General features: G+C 28.0%; 3 protein-coding genes and 1 long non-coding RNA gene across 10 annotated transcripts; 1 reads left to right on the top strand and 3 right to left on the bottom strand.

Moving 5' to 3' along the window:
• Positions 1–1,475: 1,475 nt before the first annotated feature.
• Positions 1,476–16,699, top strand: LOC107167892 (uncharacterized). Of its 7 annotated transcripts, none has more exons than XM_089224613.1 (6): positions 1,476–1,823; positions 2,715–2,935; positions 3,033–3,091; positions 13,010–13,138; positions 13,406–13,573; positions 16,379–16,699. In XM_089224613.1, the coding sequence occupies exons 3-6, from the start codon at positions 3,086–3,088 to the stop codon at positions 16,448–16,450; spliced, it is 375 nt and encodes a 124-aa protein (XP_089080739.1). In that variant the 5' UTR covers positions 1,476–1,823; positions 2,715–2,935; positions 3,033–3,085; the 3' UTR covers positions 16,451–16,699. The 7 variants fall into 7 exon arrangements, 4 of the variants coding, with proteins under 4 accessions (XP_089080739.1, XP_089080733.1, XP_089080750.1 ...); XM_089224607.1 differs by having other exon boundaries at positions 1,476–1,872; XR_016191166.1 differs by lacking the exons at positions 3,033–3,091; positions 16,379–16,699 and adding exons at positions 12,657–12,792; positions 12,866–12,945 and having other exon boundaries at positions 1,477–1,872; positions 13,406–14,148.
• LOC149062460 (uncharacterized) lies at positions 4,529–6,635 on the bottom strand. Its single transcript, XM_089224543.1, has one exon. The coding sequence runs from the start codon at positions 6,421–6,423 to the stop codon at positions 4,624–4,626; it is 1,800 nt and encodes a 599-aa protein (XP_089080669.1). The 5' UTR covers positions 6,424–6,635; the 3' UTR covers positions 4,529–4,623.
• LOC149062459 (uncharacterized) lies at positions 14,159–16,238 on the bottom strand. The gene is made up of 6 exons (XM_089221839.1): positions 16,097–16,238; positions 15,805–15,957; positions 15,587–15,688; positions 15,243–15,508; positions 15,016–15,175; positions 14,159–14,315 (listed from the first exon to the last, which is right to left on the bottom strand). The coding sequence occupies exons 1-6, from the start codon at positions 16,236–16,238 to the stop codon at positions 14,200–14,202; spliced, it is 939 nt and encodes a 312-aa protein (XP_089077965.1). The 3' UTR covers positions 14,159–14,199.
• A 206-nt stretch (positions 16,700–16,905) lies between the features above and the next one.
• Positions 16,906–25,763, bottom strand: LOC149062458 (uncharacterized). Its single transcript, XR_016191174.1, has 3 exons — positions 25,559–25,763; positions 17,262–17,466; positions 16,906–17,037 (listed from the first exon to the last, which is right to left on the bottom strand). It is a non-coding gene; the product is annotated as an uncharacterized LOC149062458 (long non-coding RNA).
• Positions 25,764–26,593: the final 830 nt, after the last annotated feature.

The following is a 26,593-nucleotide window of genomic DNA, read 5'->3' as shown; positions in this document are numbered from 1 at the left end:
GTTGATTCACTCTAATTTTTAAACTAACAGAACTAAATGTGATCTGCTGAGCGTAAATTTGTTATGTTATGCCCATGTAAGACGGAGACAATCTTTGTGTATAGCGTCCTTTAAATAAATAATTTTGTTTAAACTTAAATTTAAATATTCATAAAAAAACTGTGTTCACATTATATTAATTAGATTACTTTTAAAGTCTTATAATCGGGCAAAAATTATTTATTGACAATAATTTTCTAGAGTCATTTATTTTAGAATTAAAACAAAAGGTTGTTCGGTGAGAAATTTAAATCAGCAGGCAATGTATTAAATGTAAAAATGAATTTTTCAAAAATATTAAGGCGACTTTTCAGTAGGATTTTTTTTTTGAAAATATAAAAATTTATGAAGAATCTTGATTTAAATTTTCAAATCTTAGTTAGGTATATGAAGGATATTTTATGATTTTTTCGAAATCCAAAAAATGTTGTCACTAAAAATTAGTTGTCTAGAGTTCTATAGAACTATTTGCCTATAGACATTACTTTGTAAGTATTTAACACTCATTTATACAAATATTGTCATGGATAGCTAGGGCCGTAACTAGGAATTTTCTATGGGGAGGATTCATTCCTCTTTCATACTGCCTCTTATAGGAATTTCCTGGTAACCCTATACTAAAATGCATTCTATGGCTGGAATTAATTTGTCTGTTGTCTCTATTTTGTTTTATTATTTTAACTTTTATTAAGTATCAGAATGCAATTCACTACAGGAACTATCAATACCCCTTTAGCACTATATTATAAATTAACTATAATTTGTTATTAAATATTTTAGTTAAAAAAAAATTATTTAAAAAATAAACATTTTAAAGTTTGGGCTTAGGAAGGTTTGGGTTTATATTTTTACATTTTCAGCTTCGTTAAAGCGTTGGGTGTGAACACCTGGTGACACGCTTATTTGTGGAACGTGACTGTATTTAAAATAATATGAAATTTATCAGATTAAATTAAATTTTTGAAATACAAAACGTGCATTTTTACCAAAAGTATAGAAATTTATTAACTATTAAGAGCGTGTCGTTGTTTGAACTCATCGTCACAGATTTGATGTCTGAAAATACAATAAATTTTTCATGTTTAAGTCATGGGGGATGTAATTTCATTTACTGTAGACTATTACATTAGAATGAGAATGAGGCAATTTTCACAACAAGAAAATAAGAAGAAAATTGCCAAATTCTCAAAAACTAAAATATATATAAAAAATAAACATTTTTAAAACACAAAACTTGTTATACACTTTGCTTATGTTTAAGTTTGTTATGTTTGTGTCAATGTGTCATTTTAATTTTGTTTTGTATAATCATTTTCGTGTGCGTGTAACGGTGCGGTCCGCAGTTGCATCCTTAATCAATTTATAGAATGTTATTATGTTTCCGTTTGTGACCGACCAGCTGCGTGATCGTTATCAATTTATGTTTTTCAAAAGATTTGTTATACGTTATACCCACGAACTATGATTATTAGACACCTAGTTAGTCAAACTGTCAAAGTTACTTCACATGAAGTCAAGTCATGCTTTCAGTGTCACAAAGTTTTTAGTTTTTTCAGTTTTAATTATTTTAGTGTGGTGACACTGAAAAACCTTTCGTATCGTTTTCATCGTATTTTGTTTCTCCGTTAATGCCACTTACTTCTTTTCGTTCTTTGCCATCAAGATGTGTGCTTCGCACAATTTTATTCATGTGCAATTGTGCATGTTTTGTTGTTGTGTCGTTGCAGTTGGTGACCACAACCACGCTGCTGTGATTTTGTGAACTTTGTCAAGAAAGTCGTCTGGTATCTATCGTGCATTGCAAACATGAAGTTCGATACACGTCAATTGATCGTAAACAATTTACTGCAAATTATTGATTGCAATTACAATTTACCGCACGACAATTTACTGCAAATTATTGATCGCAAGCCATTTAAAAGCATCAGGCCATCGATTACAATTTACCTCATGGCAATTGATCGGAAAATAACATTTTCATGTTCTCGTTCTTTTACGTGTAAAAGACCATGATAAATAAGCATATACTTATTTTTCTCGCTTAAAACATACTCTAGAAGTCTAGAGTCATAATTTTATGTACAGTACTTCAGCTACACGTAGTTATTAGTATATTGTTTAACGATTGTGTTTTAGCGTTTCATGGTGATCTATGATCTATACAGGGGCGTCATTTTAAGGATGGCAGGGTGTGCGGTTGCACCACTTACTTTTAGAATGTTACAATTGGTCTGCGCCTTGCTGTAGCCTAAAATAATGCACGAGCCACAAATGCACAATTATTTATATGATTAAAATCAAATTGTAATAACCGGTCTATAATGTATGGAAATAATTGAATGCAGTATAATATACATGTATGTATATCTATTTTTATATGGCCTGCTTTAAACTTCGCTCACCCGAAAAAAACGTGAATTGACGCCCCTGGTTCTATACAATTAATAGAGAAAAATTCGGACTGATAAAATAGGGTACGAGTATGATGAAATTTAATCGTTATCGATCGAATAATATTATGAAAAAACACTATTTGCCTTAAAATACACCGAAAAAACCTATATAGCCTGCTTTAGCATGGTTTGCGGTCATTTGTCGGGCGGTCAATTGCTTATGATTAATTGATGGTACACCCATTAAGTTGCAAAGATTCATTTTAGACATTCCTACTTTAGGTTGTTCGAAAATTACCAGCAATTTGTGTTTGTGATTCAACGTGGTGTGGTGTACCTCTTGGGGATAGTAGTGTCAACACTGACTTTGTGTTCCTGTCCTGGACGCACTCATTGTGAATTCTTCGTATATAGTTGTAGGCACACATACGCACATACATAGCAGACAACTGAAACAGCGATTCTAGCACTCACTGGTTATCGTAGTAACTAAACTATCGATAGTAAGTCAATAAAATCTATTTTTTTCTATTTTTTAGTGTATCTACTATTTGCTATTTAGGCATTTAGTATTCTTATTAATTAATTATTGTTTGATAGGTACTTATCAATTGACATAAAATTAATTACTGTACACCTCAACATGAAACATTATGATGGTAATGTAATAGATAATATTAATTGAAAAATATACACATAATATAATATGGAATATTATGTCATAATACTTAGGTATACATATTCGCAATAAAGAAAAAATAAATCAAATAATTTTAATAGGAGCATAACTTTTTATTGGACTATAAACAAAGAATAATACAGTTAATATTAATACAAATATAATATATTATATACATACATTTATATATTAAAAAACAAAGTTAATTATTTATATAATATAATATACCTAGATCTCTTAATCTCTACCACATTTCATCAAATTTATCTTTATTTTTTTTATTTTATAAGTTTTGGTGTACTTTAGAGCCACAATCTTAATTGTATTTAAAGAATCTTTTGTATTATTCTCACCTTATTTAAAATATAATTAATTTTTTTGACATATAAAAAAATTAATAATAGAACTGATGCATTTAAAAATATATTTTGGAGGTCATGTTTTGGACAATTTAGAGACTGAATATCAATATAATTTTTAATGTTTGATATTAATTTTTTTTGCAAGTTTGGTTTTGCAATAAAGTCCACTGTCCAGATATAAACATTAAAATAATAAATAACCAATGTATATAAATGAGTTGACTCTGGTAGGATAATTTAGTTTACTTTTATCATATTCCCAGACATTAGTAAAATTATGTTCATCAAAGAATTTATTCGATGTTAGTTTATAATGGCAAATTTTACAGTTATTCAAAAAAGGTTAAATTTTTTTTATCACCCATCCTGTAACACACGACCTATAGTCTGTCTCACGAAAGAACGGGACCGTTTCACGCATAGAATGAGCTACACCGTTTACTCCATAGATAATATATACATGGATTACATGGAAATAACATGTATTCAAGAGTGGTCGAAGAGCATATCACTACTGATTTGGCAACAACACGTAACTGACAATCAATACATTTTTCAGGAGCAACTAAAAACTAATTTATTTCTGTTTAAGATATTATTATGTAATATTTTTAATTAATATAGTTTTACTTTCAGATGCTATACTATTATATGACAAATTTTATTAATATTTGTGGTTATTAATTTTTTTTATTGTAGTTACGGGTTATTACATTTCAAAAGTTATATACGTGGTATTGTTACTTGTAGATACGTGTTTAAAAAAATATTTATTTTTTAACTTACGTGGTATTGTAACTCTACAGAAAATTTTTTTTAGGTATTCAATTATACTATAATTGTAATGTTTTCTTAATCACAATATTTTATTTAGTTTATATAGGTATAGAATAACAAAAAAAATAACAAAATAAAAATGACAACTTATAAGATTTCAACAAAATAAAATAATAATAACTTTTTAAAATTACTAATTTTTCAACTTCTTAAAATCATAACAAAACAAAATTAAAATTTATAACTTTTTAAAATAATATAAAATATTTTTTCTTATTAAATATTTAAAAAAAACCAGTCTCACTGTTTTCATTAAAAATCACAAATTATAGTATATATAGTATATACAAATAGTTAACAATAGGTAACAATATTATATTCCTGGGTGTTTTCTTTGTTTTAATGTATCTGCATGTGGTAGACTGTCATAAAAAGCATGGGTGTCAACAGGCAAGACATGCTTAAGCTTCTGTAAGTCTGTCCACTTGGATAGAGTCAATGGAATTTGTTTTGCATACAGCTTAGGATAATGTTCTATAAGCTCAAAATGTTTGTTTCTTGGTAATGTTAATGGTAAATAACATGTATCCTTAAAATCAAGTTTATAGTAGATCATTTGAGTTACAGGATCATATTTAAGAGCTCTGATGTCCCTAACTTCGGGATCACCCTTTCCTTTTCCTGGTCTGATTGATTTATATGTTTGGTTTATTTTATAGTCATTGAAAAATGTATGATCAAGTAATGTTGCTTGGTATGGACAAGGAGTGGTTCTAGCTTCTTTAGTTATTCTTACATAATCTGAAGGAAGATGAATTTCCTTGTTTTTCAACTTGCGCTCTATAGCACTATGTACACTATCACAGGGCATTTGGGTGTGACCTTTAATTAGGAATTTTTGTTCAATAACTACATTATGTTGGACGGAAAAATTTAAAAGTGCGTTTGATAAAATAGAATTACGATTTTGATATCCACATCCATCAGAAAACAGAATAATATTTTTTTTTTCTTCTTGGTCAATATTAATACAATAGGTTTCAAGATGAGATAACAGAATACTTACAAAAACTGATGCATCTAACTCTCCCTCACATTCATTCCACCAATAGTTGTGACATTGGCGTTCGTTGTTTACATTATATATTGTGAAGTTGTGAACTTTGAGCTTCATTGAGTAATATAATGCACTAGCATTCATGGCTGGACACAATTTAACTGCCTGAACGTCCATAGTGAAAGTGTAATTTTCTTGATTATTTGCTTTTTCAGTATCACTTTTTAATTGTTCTCTGGCTAGATCTTTATTTAATATGTGTTCCTGATACTCATTTTCTGTTACTTGATTTGTTTTATATGAACAGCACAGATCACATTGATCTTTCCTGGGTTTAAAGATTGAAATTTTTTTTGATTTTATAAACTTATTAAAGCATGCCCTACTTATTGGTGTATATTTTACATGTTTTGCTTCTTGGACATACAAGCTGTATAATTGTTGCTTTGTTTCAAATGGCCCTTCCAAGTAAAGCCGATTAGTTCTTTTTCTACAATAGTGGCTTTCCATTTTTGGAAGTTTATCAAACCACTTAATAAAATGATCATACCTTACAGTAAATGCAATTTTGTTCATTTGTTCATTAGTTTCAGGATCTTTATTTTTGACATTTTTTTTATATACTTTAGGTGATAGGCCATTAGATTTTTTTACCCAGTTGTGAACCATCCATTCGTTTAAATCTAATGTTGCCAAAAACATTTTTTTACAAACACGAATTTTCTTTTCATTTATATCTCTTAAATGATACTGGTATGATGAAGATCGTCTACTTTTTACTTCATATTTTCCTGTAGTCTTTCTCTTGGTATCTTCTTCTGTTACTAAATTTATAATGTATGTCTTTTTTTCATCCCAAGTTGTTGCCCAAAAGCAATTAAACATATTCAATCTATCTTCCTCAGTTAGTTTATTGCATTCCTTTGATTTAATACAAACAGTAGAATTACAGCGAGGCTTGATTTTTCTACAATCTCTATTAGTATCTTGAAATACATTTTTTCCCAATCTACGAAACCCAGTATAATTTTGGCCAAACATTCTATTTTCCATTGCAGTAGGACGTTTCTTTAAATTTTTCTTATTACTTGGGTCATTTGTAATATCACTATTCATTTCAATATCATCTACATTCAAATCTGTGTAAGAAACTAACAATCAAAATAAATCATTATCTACACAATATACAATAGTCATAGTTATTTTAATTTTGTTTGTTAAAACATTACCTTCAGTTAGCTCAGCTGTTGAAGTTTGTAAAATATTAATTGTGTTACAATCACCATTATTATTGCTAGTTGTACCAGTACCAGTTTGTTCAATTTCAAACGTTTCAATAGCATCAATGTCTATATCCAAACAAGAAACTAAAAATAAAAATAAAATGCCCTCAATTAATTTCTATATAATGCTAAAATGTATAAATAATATCAGAGTATGTAATACAATAATATTTTTACTTTTATCTGTATCATTTTGTAAAATGTCAAACGTTTCAAATCCTTCAATGTCTACATTAAAACAGGAAACTAAAAAAAGAAATTATTAATAGGTATTCTGTCTTCAATTAAACTATATAATATTATGCTAAAATGTATAAACTTTATGAGGGAAGATAATAAAATAATATTTTTACCTTTAACTGTAGTATTTTTGATGTCATTATCTTTAATAAAAGATGTCATAAACTCGTCACTTTTCACAGGGGGATTATCTTCAAATACTTTATTATATTGTGCAGGTTGACTAGGATTTTTAACTAAATTGACCATTGCATGTACTCGTTTCTTCGACGTCATATTGATCTAGGTGCATTGTACATAAAACAACAATAAATAGAATGTCATGCAGTGTACACTATTTTATTATGAAATCTATCATTTCGAAAATAAAACATACAATTAATATAGTACTTACCTATTAACTTAAAATTCAGTCGACAGATTAATGTTTAAAAAGGCATTAATGCCTATAATGGCAGTATTGTACTGTTATTTTAACATAATATCTGATTTGCAGTTACGTGGTTTTAAAATCAAATATTTGATACGTGGTATCACTCAAACAAGTTTTAGCGGGAAATAAACGATAGTACGTTAAACTAACCTCAATTAAATTATATTCTCCTTGAAAATACGAATCCAATGATACCAAAACGTCAATTTTGAAAAAAATGTCAGATACGAGTTGTTGCCAAATCAGTAGCGATATTAGTTACCAAAATGATTAATTAAAATTAAGGTGTGACATCAACCATAGGCGATAACGAAAACATAATTTTTTGCGCACATCGATTGGAAAAATCTGGAAAGTGATATTATTTATTATTTGTATTTTGTATTAAGTTGCTTATAAGTTACAACATGTTCAATAGTTTACATTTAATTGGTCAAAGAAATATTAAACAACTCAATGGTAAAAAAAAGTTTACAGATATGTTTAATGTGTTATAATAAAAGTAACTCATAAGTTCGATTTAAAAGATATTTATTAACAAACTAATTACTCATAAAAATATATCACAGGCGACACAGTGTCAAACAATAAACCACCAGAGTCGTTCGCACAATGTAGACTGACTGTCCTTCTACCATGACATTCATATCACATTGTTGATAACATTCGGGCATCCTGAACTTTAAGTGCTCTCACCTAAACAATTTAAACATTTAAAGTAGTTAATAATTTTTAACTTACAGCAATAGAGTGTCACTTCTACTCTAACTTGTACATACTGATACTTACAAAATTAATAAATAAACAAATAAAATATTATTTAAACAATAATACTAACAAACTTATTATAGTATTACTAGAGTATTATTACATGACTGTCATATCTGGTAGGAATTATGCCAAGTAGGAGGTCTTCTTATCCTCCTGGTCTTTGGTTCTCCTAGTTCACAATTAGTCTCAAGTTCCTGTTTGTTGTCAGTCTCTGGTTCCTGTTCGTTGTCAGTCTCTGGTTCTTGTTCGTTTTTAGTCTTTGGTTCCTGTCCATTATCAGTCTCTTGGGTTTGTTCTATGATTTGGTTTAATGATTCCTCATCATCTGATTGCAAGTTTCTTCTTCTTCAGATTCAGGCAAATGGTAGCCCTTTATATGTGACACATGAACTGTTGTCGCCAGGGGCGCCCACCTCAATTTTTTGCTATATGGATTGCTATTATGATAACTTTGACATACCCACCTAGCAACAGTGGTGTATCTGGAGTTCGCCAAGGAGGGGGTGATTTGTAAATTTTCCTTGCACATCATAATTTTATTGTTGGGGCTTAGCCCTCCAAATCCATTTATAGCTCTTAAATTGCTGTAACATATTTATAAAATGTTCAAGTATCAGTCTAAATGCCTAAAACATTCATTCATGAGTCTAATCATACAACATTTTTTTGGGTATGGAGTTGCGCCTTTGATAATTTCCTATACTCAGCTCCAACTTTTTAAATAGATCATACAAGTCCTACAACCATGCCATGTTAATAAAATTGATATATTACTAGTTTTTATTTATAAATTCATACACATAAGGAAAGCAAAATTATTGGATAGCATATTGTTATCTAGCATAATTAATGAAATATTTCAGAAAAAATTATGTATATTAATTTAATGAAATCTTGTATCTGGAAAAAAATATAGTTATCAATGATAAATTTTAATAAGATTTTCTTAATAATTACATTCGAAAGAAAATTTGAAATGAAGTGTTTAAACTATAATTTTATTAGTTACCTACAAATAACAAAATATAAGTAGTAAAACATAGAGAGTAGGAAATGTGCTCTGTAGATTTTCCAAACAAAATATAGAGAACAAATCCCCCAGGCTTCCTGAGTTTTCTTGTGAAAATGAAGATTGTGTAGTATTATCTGCATCACAATTAGAATATAAATCCATATCTAAGCCAAATTCTAGTACATCATCGTCATCACAATCAGAATGGTCATCAGTTTCATGTAAAAATAAAGAAAGTTTAATTGATTTTTCAAGTTCAATAAAATTTGATGCAAATTGTTGGTATTCTGAAATCAAACTTTCTCTGTTCAGGTATTTTGAGTATATTTCACAGACTATAATAAAAGCATCTTTTGAAAGAGTTTCTGGATTTTTTCTCACTTCCATAATTCTTCTTCTTGAAATTAGTGATAGATCTTTCACTAAGCCAGTCTCATTAATATTAAAACTTTCACTAAAATCCATTTGAATAATATAAAGTGTTTTATTAAAACATTCAATTCTAATTTGTTTCACAGGGTCTAATATGTGAGTATCTTTACTTAACTCGCCTGACTTTTTTGGGCATCGTTTTGGTCAAGATACTACTATTGGAGTAAATTCTTGTTCCGAATCAATTACAAATTGATCAACTTCCTTTATAATGTCTTGAAAAGCATTTAAACTTCTATCATTGAATAATTTAATTTTATGTTTAGCACTTTCTATCAAATTTGTTGCAGCTAACAAGTCCAAATCACGAGTTTGTAATATTTTATTAGCAGGTTCAATTATTTGAAATAGTTTCTTAAACATTATTGCTACAATTAGAAAACGATAAGAAGTAAAATAATCTAAAAGACCACTAGCTGCAGCTCATGTCTTGGCGTCTCCAGGACCTTCAGAAAGTTTAATTGTGGCCAGGGTCTCAATCACAGCATTATGAGAGGTCAAAACTGTATTTAAAGCAGCTGAATGTGATGACCAGCGTGTGGTGTTAACACGTTTAAGAGCCAAATTGTTTTGTGCTGAAGAGTATTTTTTTTGGTTTGAACGAAATAATTCAACTCTTTTTTTTGCATTCCAAACAAAGGAGTATAAAGTTTCGAGATTACCAAAGAGATTTACTGCATCTGTGCAAGAAGAAACTGTTCTTTAACTATTAAATGCAAGCGATGGACGTGGCACCATATATATTATATTGCTGATTTATTTTCATTTTTAATTAAGGATTGCACACCTTTATACTCACCACGCATATTAGCAGCGCCATCATAGGACTGTCCTATTAAGTTGTTAATCCAATCCAAATTATTTTTAGCCATTACTTCTTTAAACAAATTAAATAGTTCAACTCCACTGGTGTAAGGGGATTCACGCATAGCAATTAACCTTTCATTCACTACACCAGTATTTTTACATACATATCGAAGAATGAAAGAAACTTGTTCTTTACGCGCTGAGTCAAACGTTGAATTTATTGATATGCTGAAAACTCCAGATGTTTTAATAGCTTCTTAAATTGTTAATGCAATATTATTTGATATACACTCTATTAGTGTATTTTGTCGCCTCCAACTTAAAAATGAAACTTCTTTTTTCCTACTTGATTTAATAAATTCAACATGTTGAAGTGAAGATGAATGTTGAGCCATTAAAAGGACTAAGTCTTTAAAATTTCCTTTGGAATTTTTACGTGACCAATTTTCACGATGTCCACGGAAAGGCATGTTATGCTAAGCTAAAAAAAATGTCACATTAATCAAATCAGAAACTGTTTGTCGATTTTGTGCAATTTCCATTTTATTTTTATTTTCCAGTAAAGGTAAAAGTGGGAGACAAGTTTTTCTTACAACAATTTGTATTATTGTTGCCGGTTGATTGCAAACAACAAGGTGATTGCTGGGTGATTGTAAACTACCAGGTGATTGCAGGGTGATTGTAAACTACCAAGTGATTGCAGGGTGATTGCACAAAACCAGGTGATTGCAGGGTGATTGCAAACTACCAGGTGATTGCAGGGTGATTGCCAGGTTAGATTTGCAGTTACCCTGCAATCATCCTGAAATCACCTGGTTGTTTGCAATCACCCTGCAATCACCTGGTTGTTTGCAGTCACCTTGCAATCACCCTGCAATCACCCAGGTTTTTTTTTTATTCTAGATCAGAATTAATTAATTACAAATCGAATAATAGTACGATCGAAATGAATCATACACCATTAGATTACACTCGTACCCAGCTACCATCCCTGTTAATTTTATGCAAAAATACTAAAAACCATAGAGTCACTTAGCTGACGACTGGAGTCTGGCTGATCTCCCGGCAATCACCCGGGTGGTTGTGCAAATACCACTTAAATCTAGAATCTTAGAACTTAAGTCTAAAATAACGTTGAATTAAAAATTATTTTAAATACAAAAAAATTGTTTTAAAATTTTTTCCATATTATTGACACGCTCTTTACCGGCTTTACACCTATAATAAGCCTTAAGAAAAATATTTTTAAATGTTTATATTTGATGATATACCATACTCTCAAAAAATCTCATCTCTGCTATTATGTTTAATAATCGAAGGTCAAATATTTATCACTAGAGTAATTTTGACAACTGGCTTGTCAGTGATATTAAAAAAATATCTTTAGTTCGGTTATTAATATTTTAACATAAATTAAATCATTCTGAGAAATTTAATTTTCCAAAAAATATTTTAGCATATTTAAAATTTTTAAGTTTTTATTTTTTTTTAGTAGGTATTAGCTATATTTTCTGAACGCTACCTATCCTTTTGTTATCTCCGTCTTTCACACGTACGACATAGCAAATATACATAATATATTCACTAGGTATTTTAAAAAGTTTTAGTTAAGAACATTATCTTTACTTATGCGTTGGTTTTTATTCGATATTTTAGCTAACGAAAATTTGCTACCATCGAAAGTAGAGTTAAATTACAGTAACAAATATTTACTTTAAAATACACAAAATGTATTAGTTTTTTTTTTCAAACTATTAAATTTATGTATAAGGCTATACAATAAGGTTATAATACGTTTGTTAGTGTATACTATTTATTTTCTTGTTAATATCATAATTTTATTATTACTAATAAAAATAATATAAAATTAAAAATTAAAAAATATAGAAAATAAAACTTCAATAACAATTCTTTATTATCCCGGAGTGGCCAGGGTTAGTCGTTTTGTATATTGCATGTTTTAACTTTTAACAGACATAAGTACATAGGTAGCGTTATAGTCAGAATTAGTAGTTTATATGAATACATGAATAAAATTAATTATTAGGAATAGTGAGGCATAGGAATTCTCTAATGTTATTAGTAGACATTAGTTGTGTACAGAAATCAGTCATACTGGTGATTATGATGGGACTTACTGTTTTATAATACACTTTTAATTTTAGTTTTCTAGGTACCTAATGTACTTAACACACATTTAAATATTATGAAACATTCAGTATTTATGAAAAAAGTTTATTTTATATATTTATACAAATGAATAAAATGTTTTAAATTACAAAATATTTTTTTCTGTTATTTTTTGAAAAAATGTTTATTACTTCATTTATGTTCATACATATCAAAACAAATTTATTTTGTTATGACTTAGGAACGTTACGACGGTTGACGACGCCGGACGCACTAACGGCAAGCACGAGGCGGTAAAACCATTATTGTACGGCATAATAATTTAAAAATAGATCGACTTGGTGACAGATGTTATCGCAAAATCGTATAATAATAAAGCAAGTAATATTATATAAATTTGTATGTGTACTGTGTCAAACCGCCTCAAACCCCATAAATAACCGTTTGTAGATAAAATGTTGCGCCTGCCATGATCAATATAATTATAATCAAATATAAATTGACAATTTTCAATGGAAAAATAATTAAATGTAGGTTAGGTAATAATAAAATGCATGTTTTATTTTAATTTTTTAATGACATTTTATTTTGCAGTGCCACTTGCGCCGCCTGCGCCACCTCTGCCATCTCCTCTATCGCCACCACCACCTCGTCGCTGCAGCTCTCTCTGGTACCGTCCAGGCCGCTGTTTTCGGGGCTTTGGCTGAGCTATCCTCATATACTGTAAGAGCTGTAATGATAAATTAATTTAATATTGTCAAAATACATAATAAAATAGTCAAGCATCATAGGGTAGTAAAAATTTGAGATCAGCACACTTCGTAAAATAAATATGGCTAAGGCCTGGTTAGGATTGACTTATAATAATAAACAACGGACCGGGCCTGGGAAGGACATTATTTTAATTTAAGCATTGGGCCAAAAAAACGGCTTGTGCTGATCTCTTTTAAATATTAAAAATAAATCTTACCATGACCATGTTGGGATTAGGTCTACCCTGCCCCCACCCACCGCGGCCTAGTGGATTGCCCCTACCCCGGGCACCCCTGCCACCCCTTGGAAAGGGGTTTCGGGATGCCGAAGAGGACTCCGGGGAGAAGCTGCGTCTGTATTCTGTGTTGGCCGAATAAGAGGAGGCCTGTGATGGCGACCTCCCAAGTAACAAACAAACATTCAATAAATAATGCACAAATATTTATTTTTTAATATTGTAAAAATTAAATGTATAATTAACATTAGTTTTTGATTTATTAAATATTTTTTAATATTTGCCCAATATTGAATAATCATTGAATGAACCAAAATTATATATTTATCTTACATTTATTTATCAATATTTCATAAGCATTAAAACCAATTAATTATCCAACATTATAAAAATAATATTGAATTATATTTAATTAAAAATGTTAGCTATTATTTATTTTAAACTATTTATTAATATTTATTATAATGAACAGATACAAAATTCTAAAATAAGTACTATTCAAATTTTAGTTCAGTCTTCATAATAAATAATGTCATTTAAATTTTTGATAAATGTATACTCTACAACAGTTGTAGAAAAACTCTATACTAAGAAGTAAAATCATTTAACGCAAATGAAGATTTAAATTATAGAAAATAATACTAATAGCATGTGATGTTATTAGTAGAATTTCATGTACATTAAACACTTTACTACAACAATGTTTAGAATATTTTAGCTAAATAAAACTAGTATTTTTTTTTAAGACTCTTTTATTGTTTACATATGATATAAAATTTTGTAAAACAATTTTACATCAATCATTTTTTTTTCTTTTTTCAGCAAACGGGGCTTGAGCCAAATATGTTTTAATCGGTTCTTCAATATCATGGTCACTTATATTTATAAATTTAAGTTGTTTCTTGATAGACTCTATTAAAAAAAAAAAAAAAAAATAATGACAATAGTTAGTACAACAATATATATATATATATATATATGTAAATACAATATACATGTACACAACACAGTGACAGGGGGGAGGTTCAATCCCTCTCTGAAATGAATGGATGATTAATTACAAACGTAGTTATTCTAACTTATGTTCAAAAAATTCTAATTTTTTTCAAAACCCACCTGAAATTTTTTCCTGCATCCACCCCTGACACAATGGGCATATTACATATACATTACACATAAGGTTTTATTCCACAAATTATACAAAAAAGAATTGAAAACTTCACATTTATATTTATTCACTAACAGAAAACTTTATTTTTTATAAATATATTTAAGTATTATTATTGGAATTATAAAATAGTTATACAACTTAATGATTTTTTTTAAACTTCTAAGCTACTTAAGGTGCACTTATAGGTATACTACTATGTGGATTCTGTCTATTTTAGTCACCTGAATAAATTGTTATTAATATAATATTATTGTTTTTATCTGAAATGTTTAATCAGATGCAAATAGTTGTTTTAAACGATGTTTTAGTAGGAATCAACATATGAATTAAAGCTATACATATAAAAGCAGAGTCTAAATTAAGCTTAAAAATATGTATGACAAAACAAATGTTAATGGTAAAACAAATAACTTATTTTGTCATATCAATCACTTTACTTACTTAAAATAATTGGGAGTAAAAACAGATTACAAAATTTCTTTTTTCCCTTCTTTCCGGAAAATGAATATTGCGAAAGAAAAGAGTTTGTAAACAATTTGGACATAATTCTTTTTATAGCAGATTTCACATTTTTCGCACCAGTACACGATAGTTCTTTAATCTAAAAATTGAGCAAAATTATTAAAAATGTAGGTATATTACTAATATAAATATATATTTTTATTTACCAGATTGTTTTTAAATTCTTGATCATTTAAAGTTTTTTCATCAAGGGTATTCAAGTCATCCTCATTGTCTATTGGTAAGTGATAATCTGCCATGAAGTTATTAAACTCTACATTTTTAGTATGCAGTTGGTGAGGTCTTTCCTGCTGTAGTTCCTTTTCAATAGTTTGTAATTTTTCCAACATCTCACTTTGGTTTGTTACAACATGTTTTAACTCAACTTTTAAATACATTATATTGCGCAATATTTGTTTTTTAAATTCAACATCTAAATATGAAAAAAAAAAAACCAAAAAAAAAAAATGTTTTGAAAACTACCTTTTAAGTTTATTGAGGTTTTTGTTACCATTTGTAATATAATCTTCATTTGGTGAATTTAATGATTTAATTTTGTTTGTTGATGATTTTACAAAACTTTCATTTGAAACCGCATTGTTTGAAATATTAACTATAACAGATTCAAATTACTTTTTAGTGTATTTAGTTGAATACTAATAAACTCAAATTTTTAAATTTTAAAACAAATAAGTATCTAAAATAAAAAGATATTTAAGACTAAAATACCTTTTTTCCTTTTTGGAGATGACCACTGAATTTTTGAAGGAGATGGAGAGGATCTACTTTTTCCAAACAAATTTCGTTGCACTTTATCAGACGTATCAATTATTACTTGTGGGTCTTTATTCAAGTTAGGATGAGATATATCCACTGTCAGAGCTAAAAGCAAAAAGCATATTACTTCACAATTACTTTATCTATGAAAATTTTCATTATTTTTAAATGTTTAAATAATTTATATAAAATAGTTAAGCAGATATTTTTTAGAACAATAGAAACTAATATATGAATGTAATACCTTGACTTTTTTTTGGAGAAGAAGACCATGGTTTTTTTAATGGTGAAGGGGACCATCCACTACCTTTCTCAAACAAATTTCCTTGCAATTCATCATAAGTTTCAGAAATTAATGTTTTATTACCTTTAAAAATTAAAAGCATAACATGCAAATTTAATTAATCAAACTAATATTTTATTTATATTAATGTAAGTAGGTATTCATAATACCTTTTTTTTTTTGTTGGAGGGGTTGATGATTTATGATATTTAAACTGCTCAGATGAGTTATTCATGATTTCAGATTGGCTATTCATCAAATACAACTGATTTTCGGACATACACTGATCAACTGCAGGATCCATATTATCTATAAATTCAAATAATTATTATAAGAACTTAATATTTCAAATAAGATATAATTTTATTAGTATTTATTTTTTTATGTAATTTATTATTGCATACCATAAAACACTTTTCTTTGTATTTCTTGTGACTGTAGAGTTAATGATTTAGGTACCTTGGATTCTGATATATTTCGATTTAATAATAAATATGAATTAGTCAAATTGTTAGCATAATATAAGAAATTACTATTTTATAAATATTAAATACTGACCTTTAATATTTTTATTTTTTTTTTTCATTGTCTGGAATGATAAACATGTCATTACTATCAGAATCTAAATAAAAAAATAAAAAATATATTTAGGTTAAAATAGTTTATTAGTTTTTTCTACAACATATCAATATCAAAGTATAAAATTAATATTGTAGAATTTTCTAAATTTTTTTGTTGTACATAACGAAATTTATAAGAAACATACATACCAGAATATATAGGGCATTCCGTAGAATTGGGTATCTTTCTCTTAAGCTTTTTTTTCTTGGTATAATCATTATCTGATAAATCAGAAGTAAATTGTGCTTTTCTAGCTTTAAATTGTGCTTCTGCTAGAGTTTCTATGAGAATTAATTAAATGTGAAATATGGTTAAAAAAATGTATATTACTTTTAGATTACAAATGAAAACAATTAATCAAATAATAAATACATTTTTTGTTGTAGGTATTTATAAACATATATTATTAACCTATTTGTTGTATTGAATCATTATTTAATGCTTTCTATTAGTTATATATATAACATAGATATTTTTAAAGAGAAAATTACAAAATCAGACTTACTTATGTTAGAACACAGTTCCCTTATTTTATAGAAGTTAAATTCATTTTTGTTAGGTGTACAATTTTGTTCAATCATTTTACGAGCATTAATGTGTTTTGATGGCCAAGCACAAGTACCGTTTTTATCCAACTGTTAGGGACACATTCTACGGTGTTATCATCATTAAAATAAACAACAGAATATAATGTTGAGTCCATGTTAATTCTATTAAAATAAAATTAATAAATAATAATGAATACATAGTTTTTTCTTAGAATATCATTTATTATGTAATACATATATATTTGGTAGCAACATACATAAAGGGATAAATAATTATAGCAGTTAGTATTTATCTAAACAGATTACTTTTTTTAATTTTAAGTTAAACATAATATTATAATGATACAGTTTGAACATATTATTAAGTATAATTTTTGTACAATAATAATTATTTATATGAGGAGTGTAATACAGGAAAAGCAATTTTATTAAGTACCATGTACTTTTTTAAATTAATCCTATCGGTGTAACATATACTATAACTACTAGATAAATTTGAAACAATAGCAATACCTAACTTTAAACTATTAATTGGCTTAGTGTAGAAAGGTTCTATATTTTTAAAAATGTGGCCCAAAAATACATTTTTACTACTTTCAGGATGATAACAAATATTTACTACTTTCATAATAATAAGTTTTTTGTTATCATCGTAAAATCCAATAAAACAATCTGATGATGATTTTATTTTAATCATATTATTTTTTTTACAAACAATTTTATACTGTGGAGATGTACAGTCATTACTCAAAGGACCATCAAAGTGTAAATGTTTAAAGACATCTTGAGTACATTGAATATCATTTATGACAAGTTTACCAAACAAAATAAATTCTTCATACCGTTTTATTACTTGTTGCAGAGGTTTAGCATTACTTCTTACCATTTTTTTTAATGTTTGCATAAAATTCTCATATGGGAAACAAGAACAATTATCAAGCGGTCCAAATTTAGAATAATCATCACAAAGATGAAGAAGTGCATGGATGTTATGTGATAAAAATTCTTCTCCATAAATCTCACCAAACTTTTGTACGTAATAGCTTAAAAGTTTATCAATAAAATGTAAAAAATGTTCATATGCAGGACTTAATAGAACAGTTATAGAAACATGTAAACAAATAAAATGTTCATAACATTCTTTACTTATTAAAGACTGGAGAACTACTGGACCAGTATACAAAATAAATGTCCTGAATTCTGTGGCCTTCCACCGCAAAACTTCATTAAGACCTCTTGGGATACGGACAAAATCACAGGTGATAGATATTTTAAGATTTAATAGTCTGATTGTTATTAACTTCACATTTTTACTTGGTATACGAACCGACAATGGAGAGTTTTTTAATAGAACCTAACCATAACAAAATATTTTTTTTCACAACCCCAAGACAAACCAAATGCATATAGTCAAATGGAAAACTATTCACCATGTCTATACCTGGAATTTCAGATAAAACAGAAATACTATCAGATATTTGGTAGTCTTCATCTGAGCGATTGATAAATTCAGTGTGGGTGCGTTTATTAAAAGATATATCGGGAAAACAAACTCTTCTTTCTAGGAACACTCCAACAGTTTTACATCTAGAACAAGATGAAAAACCAAAGTGCCCTTTGGTTTTCAAAATAAAACTTTTAGCTGGGGCGTCACAGCGAATTGCTTCCAATTTTATTTGTTTTCTACCCGACGGTAGATCAATTCCACTAGAACTTAATTCTTTTATCTCATTAACCAAATCTGATAAATAAATATTACTATCAGATGGCTTCTCTGTGCCCCAATAAAGACCTACTAAAAATAAACAAGGTCGGGTATAATTTAAATTTCTTATACAACATAGAATTGGCCAAAATTGACTGTTTGTTGACTTAGTTAAAGGAGGGGGGTAAACCACTAGTCAATTTTGTGTACACCAGACTTCCAACCATGTGTACTTCCATGTATTTCCGTATACTTCCGTATACTTCCATGTACTTCCATGTACTTCCAAGTACTTCCATATAATTCCAAGTATTTCCATACATTACTTTCTAATACTTCTATGTATATTTCTAAATATTTAAATTTACCTATTATTACTTTTCTAAATACTTTCAACATGTTATACATAACATGTTAAAATATTTTAGTACAATTTAATAATTATTATATTAGAAGCTTAAGTAACTGTTTGAAGTATCTATAATTTTACATCAGATAACCCAAAAAACTCTTTAGATTTCATATATTATGTAATTAAAAAGTATTATACTTGATAAGGAAAAAAGCCAAAGAATATTATAGTGTACAAGTACTACTATACTAAAAATACATTGAACCAATGTTCATTGTTCAAGTATAGTTAATCAAAATGTATTTTTATCAGGTTTGAACAAATAAGTTTATTAGTGTTAAATGCAAGTTTTAAGTAAGTACAGATTTAACACTTATATTAAAATGAATAAAATGTAGTTCCTTAAATATTAACAGGTACATTCTTGTGCTATAACTATAACAAAAACAAATTTTGAATACAAAATATTTAGATTCTACAATTCTACATATAACTGAAATAAGAGTAAACAATATGTGCTAATTGAAATGATAATAATAATTATTATTATAGATGAAAGAAATGTATTTTGCCTTTAGTTGTATTTTTTAATACAAAATATAAAAATTCATTACTTGTAACTATATTACTTAATTTTATGTTTAGAACAAGGTATTGATTAATAATTAAATAATGTATAAAAAGAGAAAAACCAAAAACTATTTAAATGAAATAAAAATTATAAATACATATCGTATCAATTTAAAACAAATTAAAAAATTAAAAAATTAAAAATTAAAAAACATTGTAACTATAATAACAATTACTGTAACTAAACAATAATAATTATTTAAATTTTTTGTATAGTTTTATTATATTACATTTATCTGATCTTTTAATATCGAATGGATTACAACCAATCAAAGAAATTGGTCCATAAAATATGTATTTTTGAGGTACTAATTGTAAATCGTCGACTTTAGGCCATTTAAACTTATCCAACTCTGCTTTTAAAAATTTTATTTTACAATTCTTTTCAGTTATTTCGAGAATACGACCAATATACCATCCACTATCGTATATGATAGCATAATATTTTTCAGTTTGAAGTGATATTATACTATCATTTTGACTGCTTTCAGAAGATTCAGTGTCTGGAGAATCTGCATATTTTATTACTTCATTTTGTGAATCTTCTGAAGAATCTTCATCAGTAGTAACTTTTTTCTTTTTGGTCAGTGTATAGACAGGTGGTATTTTATTTTCAGGGCTAGTTTTCGATGATTTTTTGTTCATTCTACATTCGTAATTACTTATAAACCGCCGCAACCGATCACTGCTGACCCGATCTCTTGGTTTTTCTAAAAGCCATCAGTCAAGTTTAACTATTGACTTCTTTTGAAGTTGTTCTTTATAGAAATCAGAAATACAAAGCAAGACTTTTTTATATCCAGATAAAATCTTAAATTTTTTAATATTATTTTTGAAGATACCGTAATATTCAGGATATTCGCTTTCATCAATAATATCTGGCAATATTTCTATTGCAAACTGTTCAGTATTTTCTATATCTTTATCGTCAATTTTAGAAATAACAAATTTATTCGAAAATCCATTTGCAATAAATATCTTTTTAATTCCATCTGGCAAAAGTGTTTGAAAGTGCTGTTCAGCCTCAGCAAAAGGACAGTTTTCTATGCTTGGATCTTTCGCGATATCCATTTCAAGCTCCATTCGAATATTTTAATTTAACGCCCACACAAACTATCTGATTGAATAAAATACAAAATCTAATTTAAAACCAATCAATTAACTAATTATATAATTATATTAGTTAGCTTTTTTATTACGGCTAAATTTGTAAAAGTATATTGGTTTTTTTTTTAATGTTCGATGTAAGATCTTAAAATATTATTTACAAACAGAATGATACATATAACCTCATATAACCATAAGACGTAGCTTATCACGAATGTAATTTTTTTTTTGTTTTTTAATTTACGTTTAAATGTTTTTAAAACAATGGTATTTATAAATCGTTTGCGATTAATGTTTTTGAAAATTTTGTTATCGGCGGTGTATGAACGACCCTTATAATATACCCTTATTTAATTTATTATTATTATTGATATCTATTTAATATTAAATTTAAAAAAAATATAATATTGTAATTTTAGATTCTGAGCTGAGCAATGAATGTATTTTAGAACGATTTTTGTTTTGTGTGCCTATCACCTTTTAGGTCAGTAAAAATGCTTAAGAGGATGTTAAATATGCATGTGTTGTCTCCGTCTTACAAGTGCGTAACATATCAAATTTTACGCTCAGCAGATCACGCGAAGCTCCGTGAATTTAAAATTAAGAGTGAATTGACCTCTTATAAAAATTAAAGGTAACATTATTATCGAGGGCTTCTCGTTCGCTTTTTATTATATTTTAATTTTAAAGCGAGTTATGAGTATTTTAAGAGATACTTATAAATTTATAATTATTTATAATTTTATATTTTATATTTTATAGTTTTAAAATACTCATAACTCGCTTTAAAATTATACTGTAATATAAAGTGAATGAGAATTCCTCGATAATAATGTTACCTTTAATTTTTATAAGAGGTCAATTCACTCTAAATTTTAAATTCACGGAGCTTCGCGTGATCCTGCTGAGCGTAAAATTTGCTATGTTACACACTTGTAAAACGGAGACAACACATACGGGTATAACAACCTCTTAACTGAATTTTTTTGAGCTGGTTACAGTCAGTTGGACATAAATTATGATGGTACGCATCCGAAATAAACGGGAAAAACGATGTTATCGTCGATTAAATAGGACAATTTTGTTCGTTCCCAATAAATTGTTTATTTTTCTATTAAAAACATTAAAAATCTGTAAAATTAAAAAAATCGAATACTTCATATTTAAAAAAAATCTGTAAAATTAGATATCTCTTAAATTTTATGTTTAAAAAAATTTGTTGTGAATTTTATTTTGCATATTTTCCAATTTTTAGTGCTATTTATAGCGCTTATATTAATGTTTTAATGGGCATATTTAAGCGCTAAAAATTAATTGTTTAAGTGCTATAACTTCCGAGCCCTGAAATGAGTAAGTAAAGGGCTGATAATAGTACTTAAACTATTAAATATAAAATTTAATGTCAGGAACGACAATTTGAAATATTTCGAGTTCAAGAGTAAAAACAAAAAATTGATTATTTTCGTAATATTTATTTCAATTTATGTCCCCATCACTAATTATTTTTATAAATATCTGGAAAATGAATACATTTGTTTGAAATAAAAGCATACAGTATAGTATAACCAGCACCACAAAGTATAATAAAGCAATGTGCACATTTATAAACAAAAACAGGCAAAAAGTGCTGAAAATAGACCTCGCAAAATTATTAAACATGTATTTTTTTTTAAGTTTCAAATAATAGTCTTTATTTCAATTTTTAAACTTATTTTAAATTATTCTAGATAATAATATGTAGTGTTGATTATTGTATCATACTGTTTTAAAATTTATTTTAATTATACTAAATCGAAATTCCATTACTATACAACTTATTTAAATTCTAAAATCTACCTATTACATATTTATAATATAATTATAGATTCTACTGACATATTATAGTTATTATATTTTATTTAAAACTTAACATTGAGTAAATAAATCTTAAAAACTTACCAATTGACATAGAATTATTTGAAAAACTGTGGAAAAATTAACTTGTGTGCTGTATGTGTGTAGACGTCATACAACGGACACGACTTCGATCGGACTGGAGACGACTAAGCAAATAATACTAAGCCAAACCCAACCATATTTATTTATAGCCAAGTTTAACCATATTTATTTAAAACTGGTATAGTTCAATTATTTTTAGAAATATTTTATTCAAAATGAAGAGTTATTATTAATTACTCAGGCCAAAATTATTTAATAATACAATAAACAGGGCAATATACACATCACACACATAATATTATTATTATGAGAGCATGGTAGCTGCAAAACACCGTTTCTTGTCATGTTTACTTTTATATTGAACAATATAGACCAATGGTTCCCAACCTTTTTTGGTTCACGGCACACTCACGCAATATTGACAACCACATTTCTCGCGGCACACCTAGAAAATCTCAGGGCACATTACTGTGCCGTGGCAGACATACGTTCTTTACTTGCTTCACTCCAAATAAAGTTAAATAATAATTATTTAATATCGGTACTTCCGCGTATTTCCATGTACTTCCACATATTTCCAAGTACTTCCGAGTACTTCCAAGTACTTCCACGTACTTCCAAGTACTTCCAAGTACTTCCACGGACTTCCGTGTACTTCCTAATACTTCCAAAGTATTTCCTAATATGTGTACACCTACTTCCACTAGTGGTTTACCCCCCTGTTAAAGGCAAACCATCTATTCCTAAATGTAATATAATAGTATCATCAGAAAAAACATTTGTACCAATAGTTGCTTTTAGGCCATTAGCTAAACCAAAATAATGAAATATACCAGGACTCATGGTTTGAATTTGTAAGGGGTTGTTACTCATGCTTGTTTTTAATAATGAACGGGCATCACATGGAAAGTAATGAAAACAGTCATGATTATTCTTTAATACTTTTAACAAATTAGATAATGCTAGATTTGATATTTTATGCTCAACAGCCCAGTATTTAATATTTGTTAATAACTTTTCACTGTAACATTCATTACAATTATCTGAATCAGAAGAAAATGTAGGTACTAAAATAATGTCATTTTGACGATCATCTATCACTTTGTCCACAATTAAATGTTGATCAAGTCCTTCACTGTCACTATGATTACTTTCCGTACTAAAATTAGTGAAATAACTTTTACCACCTTCACAATTATTTAATATTTCATGATCAGATTCATGTTCATATGAGGTGCTAGGCTGGTTGGTAACATTTAAGTGTTCATAATTAATTTCGCTACTTTCAATTGCTAAACCTAGTTCTTCACATTCTTCTAAACATTTCCTACGTTTGGTAGACTTGCTTAAAGACATTTTTGAACTGATGAAATTTAATGAAATGTGAAAAACAAAACTTTGGTAATAACTAAGCCAACTAATTAGGTACAGTGATGATTAGGTACACTTAAAACAGTTAAAATATGAATGTTCCTAAAAGATAACAATTTACCAACTTAATAATTTATAATTTAAATTTAAATAAAATATAAAGTAAAATAGATAAATACTAAGCAGTATACATAATATAGGTACAATAAAAAAGAAGTTAACTTTAACGAACCTAATAAAATTTACAAAAAAAAAAATAAAAATAATAAGATGAACAGCAGAAGCAGTTAACACAACATTACTGTAGGCATGTGAAGCTCACATTCTGTGATTAAAACTATGATACCAAAAAGATATAAATAAATTGAATTAGATTTAAATTTTATAACAAATTTATAAAATTACAATTACCAAAAATAAAAAACAAAAATACACAAATTAAATATTATCAACAAATTAGGCTACCTGGTAAGTACCATTTAAATAATGTAATGTAAATTATAAGACTTCTGCAATTTATTAAGAATTGATATGTATGTTGTTAATATTTAAGATTTAATGCATTGCAGAAAGTATGTAGAGTTGAACATAAATTACACATTCAGTCAATTTTTCAGGATTTTTTAAAATTAATATCTTATGAGAATAGATGTTATAATATAAAGAAATTAATTTCAATGGGTACCTAGGTATTAATATACTTATGGGATACCACAATATGAGACCAAATCATCAAACATTCAACTTGTCCATCACCAATAAAATAAATAATACCTATAGGCTATAAGTAGGTAATAGTCCATATAATTACCAACAATATTACGGAAAAAAAATACACGTACAAAATATCATTCTTTTTAAATAATTTCAACTTTTACTAGGTAGAATGTTAGCCTAAGGTATACCTAAGTAGGTTTTAACTAAGTATTAACTTTATACGTCAACGATGAACATGGCACACTTCATTATCGAAAAATGGATTTAAAAATGTTGAAGGAAAATACCTAAATTTAATTTTACATCAAAGAAAAATATGTCAATATACTCAATTGTCAATAGGTCAAAACCTACTAATAACCTATGTTTTGTAATTTATTAATCATTTCATTTCTCTCATAAATAATTAGTTAATAAAATGTATGTGCACTTACCGGATTGTCCGTATTGACGAAGTTTGTCAAGGTTAGGTTGAAACGCCTTCAGGACTCAGGTGAATGACGAATAGCTAAAATACAAAGTATAGACAACGGACTAAACGGAGTACAGACGCATAAATGGCATAAAAATGGGTGAATGACGAATAACCAAGATGAGTAGACATAAGACAACCGACTCAACGAAGTACAGACAAGTGACAACACTATCTACAGTCTACAACAGTGAACAGACTGCGTAAAGCGTATACTTGGCATAAAAATAGTAGATTGTTATCGAAATATCGGATATTGTTATTGTCGGGTTTTTTCCATAGTCTTATAACATATATATCTTTCGCCTATCGCTATCGTACATTCGTATATTATACTTATACAGCTATTCCATATTCGTAATCTCCCGGGCAGCAGTGCAGCACTGTAATGGTCGTCGTCGATCGCTGGTTATCGGGATTCGGGAAATACCGATTTTATTATATTATTATTATATATTACTATAAATATTAAATAATAATTAGATATTGTCGTCGATTTTAGATATTCCGATAGGCGGCATTGCGGCAATAACCAATATAATATTATTATATATAAATATCACGAATCATTATATGACACTATATTATTATAATATATATTATCGTAGCTATATATATTATATTAGTAAGTCATAAACTCATAACTAAGAAATCGATAGATCTCGCTAGAGAGCGTTCTGTGCTTTACGCCGGCCAGGTCCCCGGTGTCGACTGTCGAGGCTCAAAGTGAACAGAGACAGCGTATTAGCTAGGTAGTCCATTCGATATTATTGATATTACCTAATATCGAGCCTAATATTATATTATTATTAGTTATTACAATAACAACAATAACGTACAGACGGTTGACTATGTGAATTGCTCGCTAGCCGCCGTGCTGCTGGTGTAGTGCGTACATTATCGTACGTAATATAACCATATTTTTTTATTGAACTTAACAGTGGTGGATCCAGAGGGGGGCCTAGAGGCACAGAACGTTCTACATTTGCCTGCAAAA

This window comes from Diuraphis noxia, unplaced genomic scaffold (genome assembly GCF_037042655.1).
Source record: "Diuraphis noxia isolate RWA-SAM2 unplaced genomic scaffold, SU_Dnox_SAM2 contig0001, whole genome shotgun sequence".
Classification (NCBI taxonomy): Eukaryota; Metazoa; Arthropoda; class Insecta; order Hemiptera; family Aphididae; genus Diuraphis; species Diuraphis noxia.
Note: the sequence above shows the minus strand (reverse complement) of the source record. Positions and strands in the feature narration are given on the sequence as shown.